The 11525-nt window shown below is 36.6% G+C and overlaps 1 protein-coding gene across 1 annotated transcript in view; it reads left to right on the forward strand.

Annotated features, from left to right (window-relative positions):
* The window catches only part of LOC139741283 (uncharacterized), a 38030-nt gene extending 27055 nt beyond the window's left edge, over nucleotides 1-10975 (forward strand). Inside the window, exons 16-21 of the mRNA XM_071651873.1 lie at nucleotides 1389-1460; nucleotides 2547-2628; nucleotides 3599-3660; nucleotides 4908-5019; nucleotides 8654-8745; nucleotides 9652-10975. Of these exons, the coding sequence (XP_071507974.1) occupies nucleotides 1389-1460; nucleotides 2547-2628; nucleotides 3599-3660; nucleotides 4908-5019; nucleotides 8654-8745; nucleotides 9652-9806 (575 nt within the window). The 3' untranslated portion in view covers nucleotides 9807-10975. The remainder of the gene's footprint in view (nucleotides 1-1388; nucleotides 1461-2546; nucleotides 2629-3598; nucleotides 3661-4907; nucleotides 5020-8653; nucleotides 8746-9651) is intronic.
* Nucleotides 10976-11525: the final 550 nt, after the last annotated feature.

Here is an 11525-nt window from a genome sequence, read left to right on the forward strand (position 1 = left end):
TCCACAAATTCTCATATCTGGATGTTAGCAGTCTTGGTAGTGTTTTTTTTTAAATATGTATTTGTTTTGTAGTTGTTGTTTCTTTTTGTGTATGTGTAAGAATTCAGCTTCTTTGTATACTCCGGCACTCATCCTCAACAGGTTAACTAAAAACTCTGTCCCAGAGACAGGACATACATGTACAATGTAAGGTGGAAGTTTAGTGTATGATAGTCATAAGACGCATAGTCGAATGCATGCCCTGGGTACATCAGGAAGTGAAAGGAGGAAGAACATTACAGATTCTTGTTACCCATGCATTATTGACTGCAAAACAGACATGATGGTGCTAACATTCTATGACAATTCCAACATGGTACTGTCATACTTCGTTCAAAGTGACATTTGGTACAGATTTCACTGACCATAAGAAGTGACAGAAGCAAGGTATGTTTTACAAAAGATTCCTGAGAATAATTTTTGATGTTTCTTGTGTTTGAAGATAGGAGCAAGTGCATGATTCGTTTTGAAATTGTCACTTATTGTACATGTCATATGTTTGCAGTTTTTTTCAATATTTTTGTGAATTCTGTGAATCAACTGAATTTTGCAAAATTAACAACTCAGCATATTTGTAATGTCCCCTGTACAAAAAGTGCAACATATACAGTATGGCTTTCAGGTTGGAAACTTGCTAAATCTTCTCTTGAGTGAGATGATGGTTATTATTTCTCATTCTGTTATTTTTGTTCCTGACCACATATTTACCCACTTAAGAAATTATCCTACAAACCCTGATTCACACAATAATATGCTCATGCATTAAATGTGACTATTTGCCTTTGTTTTTGAAGGAAGGCAAGTGTGGCTGGACCAAGTCATGAATAATCAGTACTGTCTCTGTGTGGTCAAGTAGATTGTATGACATGGAAGGCTGATCACAATGTTTATGATAACTTTGGATACAATTTTTTCAATTATACAACAGCATCATCATGCAGGTAATGTATGGAACAAAGATTAAATCTTCAATGGGTTGTTAGAATTTCAGGGTTCCAGACACCACAAGTTACCTCTGTTGCTCATTTATCAGACCAGCATCTCTGATGTCACCTTTTGGTGTGACTTGTTTTTGTTTTTTTTCTTTCTTTCTTGTTTTTGTTTTTGTTTTTGTTTTTTTTCCTTTGACAGAGAAATCGTAGCAGAAGCATTTTGTTCTGTGTTTTTTTTCTTTTGTTTCTTTCATCTTTAACCCGTTGAGGATGAGGCCCGAGTATACTTAGGCAGGTGTCTATGGGAAATGCGTGTTGTAGAAAAATCAAACCGTCCTCAACGGGTTAAGAAAAGATCAAATTGCTGTTTGCAAATCCTGACGTGATCAGTTTTGTTTTCGATGGTCCTGATTTCAGGTTTGCAGTTGGTTAGACTCTCGCTTCCTGACCGCCACACAGTCACAGACGTTGGTCTGAAGAGCATTGCTGGTAAGATGTGGAGATATGTGATACTACATCTCCTACAGTGACCCACATTAATTGATTGATCAAGTCGTGCAACATTTCATTGTTCCGTGTGAACCCTTCAGGAATGGGAGAGGGAATGATCTGAAAGATAATTCCTTCAAATGTTGAATAAAGGCAATGAAAAGAAAACCCAACTAAAACAATAGTTGGGTGTCATATGCATTCCTTGGTTGTATTACAGTGTACATCGTCACTTGTATATTATGAAAGATTGTACAGGATGGGTTATATAAAGGAAGAAAGTTGCATGAATGTCAAGAATATAGGGATGGTAGAGAAAGTGATAAGGCGTAACGAGATCAGCAAAGTCATACAATTTGACAGCAACTAGAGATTGAGGGATTGGGCTAATGTAAATGAAGATTTGTTTATTAACTCATGTTAGGGTAGTGATTTGATGGCAATTTTGAGTCAAGAGTTTATTAATGACAAAGTGTATAATGATCTTGCTTTTAAACATAAAAATATATTACATGTATATATATTGATCATATTATAACCTCGTCTATGAGAAATAGAATATACTCTGCAATGAAATAGTGTCGGCAGCAGTGGAAATAAGACAGTTGATTTGTGTCATGTACTTTTCTAGTAGGTCCTTGAAATCCAGATTCAGGTTGGATTGAATCCAGTGATGCTGAATCAAGTCCAGAAGAAACTGGTGCAAAAATGCTTTTTTAGCCACTGATTTGTGGCTTAGAACCTCTGATGGCCTGCCAAAACCTAGCCATATGATCAGACTGTGTTGTCTTGTTCCATTGTGGGGTGCTGTGGCATAGTGGATATGACTCCCGACTCCCAGTTAGAGGACCCGTGTTCGAATCCCGCCTAGTGCTTACGTCCTTGGACAGGATGTTTTTATCCACCATGTCCCTCTCGACCCAGGTGTATAAATAGTACCTGGCAATGCAAGGGTAATAATAATGGCAGGGCCCTCTGGACGCATAGAGCAGTGGCAACACTGAAGAGGCTACCCTGGAAAAAGAAGACATTATTATTATTTTATTTTATTTCATTTTTTCAATGATTCATTACATTTCGATGCAGGCATGCAGCTCACCCAACTGGATTTGGCAGACTTCATCCATGTAACAGATGAAGGGATACATCACTTGGCAGACATGACCACGTAAGAATGACTGTCCAGTTGATACCTGACCCGGGGGGGGGGGGGGGGGGGGGGGGGGGGGGGGGGGGGGCCTTAATGTTCCATCCGTTGTGATTGATACAATTGTATGCTATTGAAAGAGGTGACTGGACATCTCACAAGAATCATTTTAAGCCCTGAGATTGGAATATTCTTCATGTTTCTGATATTAATGTCATCACATGTTATGTATGGGTTTGTCACAATACTTATATTCATATACTTTCAAATTGTCATGCAAACTTAAAGTTATCTGCAGACACTCCAACAACATTTGAGTATGAACAACATCATTGTCCCTCATGACATGTGTTGCCACACTCTCTGGCCTCAACTAGGCATAGAAAACCTATATAGAAACTCATTTTGTTAAACAGGGGATTTTTTTTTTAAAGTCCTTTCCAAGATATTACTTCCTAAGAAGTGCAGCATTCGCACCATTTCAACAGCACTGCACAGATAAAATTTTGAGCATTGCAGAAAAGCTGAAACTTGATTTAAAATCAATTGCTGTTGATAATTTATTGTTCTGTCATGTTTACATGTATGTTTGCCATTGTTTGATGTTTTGCATTATTTACATTTTCATGTTTGAAAATGTGCTATATAATCGAACAGTTACTATCTGAGATTACTGGTCCAGGTGTATCTACCTTTAAATTCATTCACTATTTTTTTTGAGAGAAAACATGCCAGGCATATTTGAGACTGTTGTCACATCAATCATCATGCTGTTCAAGTACTAGAGTACATGATTTGATGTAATGAACTACAAGTAAACTGAATATGTAAAAGATTATTATTTGTGCAAAACTTATTTGGGAAAAAAAAAAGAAATTTTGAGGGAGAATCTGAAATCCTGTTGTTTTCTGTACTAAAATTGGACACATATTACAAAAAGGATATTGAAAATCACTAATGCCTTGCATTATTGGGTCAATCTTTACACCAGGTTGCAGATGCTGAATCTGTCAAATACCAAGATTACTGGTGCTGGCATGACCCATTTGACTGGTAAGAAGTGACCTCCTTAGAGCTCTCCAAACCTGCAGTGTGTCATGATGTCTGTTTAATGATGTGTATTCGGTAGTGTTGTCAGATGTAAGGCGATATATTTCGATGGAGGTGCCCCTCAGTGATGGGCATGGTACAGATCTTCTTGTTACGAAAGAAAGGTACCCTTTATCTTCTTGAACAATGACCTTATTCATCACATTGTGATAAATTAAGTTTCAATTTTCTTTTTCTTTTCTTTTTTATAGAGCAAATATCTGTAATTTGACCTGGAATTCATTGGAATTTAGCACTTGTGTGTGATTTTGATGTTTGATTCCAAATACACATGATATGGACTCAGATATTAAAAAGAGAACAGTGCTGTTATGGGACAATATCATGTCAACATGAATCTTATGTTGTACGTTGTACTTTAATGGATGAGACATCAGCAAAATGGGACATATTTTTCACAAAGTTTGCAAACCTTTTATACAATGAGATAGCAAGCCAACGAGTAATGGAGAGATCTGGGGGCATTTAATGAAGCCGCTCATGAAGCCGTTTTGCTGTTTTGTTCCGCAAATTTGTTGGACAACTATTTGTTCTCAGCCAATTAGATACAAGGATGTTAGTACCTTTCTTATAACCAACAGCTTGTCAGAAAAAAAATATTTGACAAAATGCTCTGTGAAATGCTCCCATGGGCATTTTTTCATAAAAGTTGTTAGCTCTGACAAGTCAGTCTCTGGCAATATTTCATTAAAATGCTTGGCTTTGATTGGCCGAGAAGCTCTGGTCAGTGACTGTTACGATGGTGATTGTCAGAGACTGACAACTTTCATGAAACTGTGCCCAGGACCTGATTAACAAGGCAAAGAATTTAATGAATCTGTAGTTTAGACCTGATACTAGTACAGTACGTAGTAATACACATAGCAACGTAGGTATGCCTTCTCTACTGTAAAACTATATTAGTAGTCATTGTGTCACATATTTCTGAAAACTCTGACAGACAGTATACAATGTTATGTATGATCACTGAAAGTGACAAAACCTTCATTGTTTTGTTTACAATTTGTGTAATAACCCTCGCTGTTTCTTTTGCTTTCCCCTCAAACACATTCATTCTTCACTTCTTTCTTTTTTTTTACACCATGCTTGTGAATCTGTCCATGATGTTTTCTCTAGTTCATAGATGTATTTAATACATCTACATGTATAAATAATATTACTGTATTTTCCCCCATTCTTGTGAATACCAGGGTTAAAGATGTTAGGAGAGCTTCATTTGGACAGGACAGATGTCGATGATGAAGGAGCCAAAGAAATTGGAAAGCTGAAAATGCTGCTAGTCCTCAGTATGGCAGCAACCAAGTGAGTTTCCTGTCAAGGCAGCCATCATGAAACAATGTCATGTAACAACAACCCCCCACACCACAAAAAAAAAAAAAAAAACACATCAAACAAATAAACATACAAAAACAAAAGAAAAAGGAATTTGGAATTAATGCAGGGAAAAGAAATCTCCAGCAAGCATGTGTTTTGATACTTCAACCTTGATTCATGTTTCAATTATGTCATGTTCAACACTGTATATTTTGTATATGATTTTACTGTTTCGGAAATAAAAATAAACAAACAACAAGCATGACAGGGATGACAAGATGGTAGTAGCAGCTCACTTAATTTCATTTGCATCTCTGGCTTTAGCCTAGAGGAAGTCTCTGGATGTGTACTGAATATCCATGTCAAACACAAAGTGTAGGTCATTCATGTGCATCTAAAGACAGGAAGGTGGATTGAGAATGAGAAAAGGAGGAGCATCCGTCCAAAGAGAGATAAGAATGAGAGATACGTAGGTTGAATTGAAAAGAGAGAGTATCAGACAATAATGTGGTGAGGAACAAAACATTACAAGTGGGTGGGGGCATTACTGGGGCAGAATAGTTCACACTGGCCTTTGGAGAAATGAATGTGGATGCCTCATCTGTAATTAGATTATTTGAGTTAACCCTATTAAGCCCAAGCTATTTTGACCCCTCGCAGGCCCAAGGGGGGGGGGGGGGGGCCACATTGTGCCCACCCCATGTAACTTTTTTATTATTTGATGTATCATCGTCATATTTGGCACGTTGGTAGAGTAACTCATACTCTACATGACTGTACATTTGAATTTTCACAAGGTCACCCATGGAGGGCGCTCTTTACCAAAATATAAAGAAATACATAGGAAATATGCTAAAAACATGATTTTTCTCTATAATTTCTTTATCCCCATTATATATGTCTTATTAAAGACCAATCATTTTCATATTTGCCACAAATGATAAGCAAGTGGAATTTTATTAGTTGTCATGGTTGAAATTTCTCAAGGTCACCACATGGGGGTGGTATTCATATCAACATAGTGATACATTATGAGACCTGGGATGAAATGTTTGGGATGGGTACATATGTGACAGTGCATCTCAAAACGAACATAGAGTCGCACACACTGATTTTGCGTGAGGACTGAAAATAAGTGAAATGGGTCAACCTAGCCGAACTTGACTTTTTCATATTTTCTGAAAGAGCGGGTCTTCTTTTACATTATGCTAAAATTTGGTATCATAAAACGGGCAGGAAAGTGTGTTTTTTTAGCAGTTTATCTTGAAAATTTTTGGTAGAATAGTGTGATTAGGTGTGTCTTTAGAATCCCTTTTTCATTTCTGAAAAACCTTGTCCACACTCTTCACTTTCAACTCTAATAACTTTTGAAAGGATAGTGCTACTGCTTTGAAAGTTGGCATTAATTACGGACAGAATGTGTTAATGAGGCATGCTTAATTTCAGTTTAATCTGATAATCCCTTCATTGTTGTTACTCTGGTTGGTTACTTCCTGTTTTTTGTCCCATTCATCGCACAGCCAGCACGGTTTGGTAAATATTAAGCTCTTGAATAGATGCTGTACTTCAGAGCCTCTTTTCTCAGTTCACACTTTTCCTGAGTTTGTGCTTTCTTTCCAATGTTTAGATAGGTTAGGAGAGTCCATCTGATTTGAGTTATACATCATTTTAAAGCTTAAAGTCTGCTCTTTCAGAATAAGGTCTTAACTAAAAATTCATGTCTGGCGACTTTTTGTTTGTTTTGAGGTGCAGGGTCACATATATAGTTATGACATTTCATATTTGCATAATACTGGAATTTTGAGATTGCAAAATTGATAATATGATAAACTAATGATATTAGAGGCATAACTTGGGTGAAGGAATCAAAATAACTCAAAATATAAGGGCAATCTTTAGAAAATATTGTTTTCAATTATCTCTATTATATCTATTGTTTTATGCCTTTGTCACATAAAAACAAAGGAAATAATAAGAAAAACTTTCCAGGACCATAATTACTTCAAATTTTCCTCCATCAACAAATTTCAGCCAAGAAACACCCATTTCATACACTGTAATGCTGTTAAAAGAAATGGGAACAGAAAAAAGATGCAAAATCTGACTGACATGGTTGTCACTTTATGGTTGCCATGGCAACCAGCAACACCAAATATAGCTAAATTATATATTAAAATGTTCGCAATAAGATTTTAGGAAAAGTCACTAAATTTGGTTGAAATCGGATCAAGGGCGAAGGAGTGGCAAACGAAAATCTGGTAGGGGGGCACAATGTGCCCCCCCCCCCCCCTTGGGCTTTATAGGGTTAAAGGTACTGCCTCAACACCAAGATTTGGTTGTGACTCTTCAAAAACTTTGGTATTTAAGTTTCTGCTCTACACGAGGACGACAGTGAAATTGAATTTAGCCTGTTGTGTGGATGCTGCTTTCTACTTTAGATGATCTTAGGAGTAAGGCTCATAGAACAGATATGTTAAAACAAAATCTCTAGTAGAAATGTGTAGGCAGAGCCTTTCTGGTCCCCATGCCACAAATGCTGACATCTCTATGGCCCGAATTCACGAAGGTGGTACAAATGAAGCCATGGTTTAAACCATGGACAAAAACCATGGAGCGCCAAGTGTCGCACAGAATATTTTGTTACAAAATTGGTTATTTCGTCGACAAAATGACCGTTTCGTTAACGAAATTATCATTTCGTGGACGAAATGTTCATTTAGTTACAAAATGTTGTCATTTCATTACCAAAATCAGTCATTATCGACGAAATGACTGATTTCGTAACGAAATATTCCATGCGACACTTGGCGCTCCATGGTTTTTTGTCCATGGTTTAAACCATGGTTTCATTTGTACCACCTTCGTTAATTCGGGTCAAAGTGTAAGGTAAACTATGCCCTCAATGCAAAATTCAGTATGAATTCTTCTAATATTAACAAACTGCATACAAAACAGTTTTCTATAATGTTTGCATCTTTTGATACTGTATGGTGAAAGAATACTTAACAGAGTGTATGTGTTGAATTCTGATGAGCGAGATACTACCTTTGCCGATTTCATATGTGATGTTTGGTAAGGTGGCTCTTGATCTCTCTGAGGATTATGCGAAGAAGTTAAAGTTCATGGATAAAAGTCTGCAGCTTCTGTGTAGGTACATAAATAATGTGCTCCAAACTGACTCAGTCTTCAGCTGCTGAGTCAACATACAATTTGTAGGTTCCCATAGGGTAGTGTATATTATGTGTGTATGCATGTAGAAGAAGGCCTACTGATGAATTTCCTACAGCTCAAGATACCACACTACTGTAAAACATGATATATTCGCGGCACGAAATTTTCGCGAATTGGAGCCGACGGCCTTTTTCGTGGCAAGAAATTTTCGCGAATTTGCCACTTGCGTTCAATGCATATAGTGTAGATAAGAAATTTCGCCTGCATTTTAATTTCGAGAATCTTGGCGCTCGCGAAATTCGCGAAATTAAAATGCACGCGAACATTCCTCGTTTTACAGTAATTCATGAATTGCATGATACTGTAGTTATCTGTCTCCCCCAACCCCACCACTCCCCCCATCTCTCCTTCACTCACTTTGTCATTGTTATTACTTACTTTCTCATTGTAGGATCACTGATAAGCTCTTATTATCTGGTGCCCTCAATGGATGTGTTCTCTTGTCTAAATTAAATCTCAGCAGAACTGACCTCACAGACAGAGGTAAGTTATCCTGTTAAGTTGAACTTAGATTTACAACTGTACCATCCATATGACAAGTATTCAAAGCATTCACCTACAAGCTACTTTTGTGCCCGTGTGCAAAGTGCACTCCATTTGTATTCTATTTATTTAGATTTTACAGTTGCTTTGTAAAATTTGTAAGTTTGATGCTGAGTTTTTAGAGCTTTTCCAACATTTGGGGAGACCTGTTCTTCTCCAAGCTTTGTTTTTGTTAAAATCCATGTAATGAAATACAGAGAATGTGTGTTATATTTCATATTGTGCATTACACAATTATGCCACAGCATTGTCAAATCAAATGAAAAAGTTTAAGTAGTAATTATCATAACCTCCAAAGGAAACAAATATCAAAACTGAAAATGGCAGCTCAAGATACTAAATTAAGATGCAGTGTTAACACTTGCACAATTAACTACAATTCAGTTTTTGTTTCTTTCAGTGGTAGATACCTTGTACAATCAAATTAAAGCTGGAAACTACATGTACAATGTATGTGTGAAAAATCTTCATTTCTCACCACAGAAATCCATTGACAGAGTCAGGTAAACATTGACATATACTTGAATATATTCAGAAAGTAGAAGCTGTATGAACCCTGTAACCGCTAAATCGTTAGCAAACATCCTTGTGCAAATGCATGTTGGGGGCAGGGGTTGCAGTGTGTGAAAATTTGTAAGTATCCTTTACTGAGTTTGTATGTACTTCCAGCAAGTCTTTCATCTCTATCATAAATGTTTTGCTCAGATTAAATTTTGTGCGATGTATGTACCTGTTCTTTCAGTGATTAAAAGTTGACATATCAAGAAAATGTAGGTGCCCCTGGGTTTAGCTGAAATCAGCAAAGACTCTGTTTAAGTATTCATATGCTCTCTTTCCCCTCCCAAGGCATCTCATTGCTGTCCTTCAAGTATCTGGAACTCCTGAATCTGGACTACACCTGTGTGTCTGCAACCTGTGCCAACTCCTTAACCCAGTGCCCCAATCTGAAGGTGGTTAGAACCAACAATCTTAGGAATCCAAGGGTCTTGGACCAAGACTAGATGTGCAAGGATGGAGCACTCAAATGGAACAGACAGAAAAAAAAAAAAATGGGAGGAGTCATTTATCGCCATGTTATTCTGAAGCCATAATGGCTTATGGGATAGTGCCGTAAGCCTTAATTAAGACTTTTTGATTTGTTTTCTGTTCGTTTGTTTGGTCTTTTAAAGTGACTTATAAACATCACTTTGAATCATGCCTGGTGTGTGTTTTACCTTGGAACTGCATTGTAAAGTGGTCGGATATAGCAAAACCCTCTTATGGCAAGGTGATTTTGCAGGTCCCAACTCTTTCTATTTCTTTGTTGTTGTTTTTCTTACCCTGATATAGAGAGTAGCTTGACATAACAAGGTAATTGTCATGATTTTTACAGAGCTGCCAAGTCTACCTGATTCTGCAGGAGTCTCCCTGAAAATGTCAAATCTGTTCATGTCTAAATAAGAGAATATTAAAATATTTCTGATTTGGGAATTATTTTTAGCCCATTGAAATGCATGTAACAAACAGATATCTCCCTGATTGCTTCGTGGAATCTCCCTGATTTGGATGTGGGAATGCTGGCTGACCTGTTTTTAGGTCATTATAATGAGGTTCTCATGTAGTTAACAAGATGCTCTACCTGCTCTGTTCCCCTTGACCCAGATGTACAGTGAAATACCCGATAGTAATGGGGTAATGATTTGTGGCAGGGGTTTCTGGGGAGAACAGTGAAGGAGTGATCCTGATTGAATATGACCGCTGTATTTGACCATCGTATTAACTCTCAAAAGAGTAATAGCACAGTAATGGAGTGTCATTAATGCAACCAGTAGATGGTTAATTCCGCTTCATCACATGTGAAACTCATTGGCCCCTGTTTATGAAGCATGTAAAACTTTAAATATACAACTGCTTTAGAGGCACCACATGCAGATACAGCTCTACTTGCAAGAAACATTTATACTGATGCAATTAAGACTATAACATAGAAATTAAAAAAAAGTATTTAGCATCATCCACATTATGTGTGATAATCACAGGTTGATTTCCTTGACTCTAGGGTCCTATATCACATCAGCAGCACACGTACATACCTATCTAGTGAGGAGAGAAAGCTTGTTTATCAGTTGTACATAAAACATTTTTCATCATTAAACACGTTGGACTGAATTCTTGTTGTAATTGAGGCATTTTGGGGCCGGAATGTTGTTGTTTTTTTAATTATTATTATTATTATTATTATTATTATTATTATTATTATTATTATTATTATTATTATTATTATTATTATTATGTTATATTTTTGTTGTTGTTCATTTATACCACTGGAATGGATCTTCGAAGTAAGTTGTCCTGATTTTTCATTAAATCATTCAACACATGTGCCATCTTAGAGTGATATCAATAACTTGATCTCCTTTTTACAGATCAGTCATTTGACTTTGTTCTCATGTATATTCTTATTACCAAGGCATTATAAGGATATAACCAATACAAGTGAAGTTCTCTTTTGGAGAATTTGCACTGAAGTTGATGGTGTTTTCCATTTACTACATACTGTTTTGTACTAAAGAAAAATATGTATATACAGTTTGATATTGATGAAACAGTAAATCATTTGATTAGATTGAAATGAAATTTAAATTGTAATGAAAATGAATGCAAGTTGAGATTTTGTGGAAAATGAATGCAAATGACAGTTATCTTTAGAATAACAGAGATGGAATATACGATTAATGCCT

Source organism: Diadema antillarum, unplaced genomic scaffold (assembly GCF_040938485.1).
Source record: "Diadema antillarum isolate AM-2024a unplaced genomic scaffold, OU_Dant_1.0 seq00000915_RagTag, whole genome shotgun sequence".
Taxonomy (NCBI): Eukaryota; Metazoa; Echinodermata; class Echinoidea; order Diadematoida; family Diadematidae; genus Diadema; species Diadema antillarum.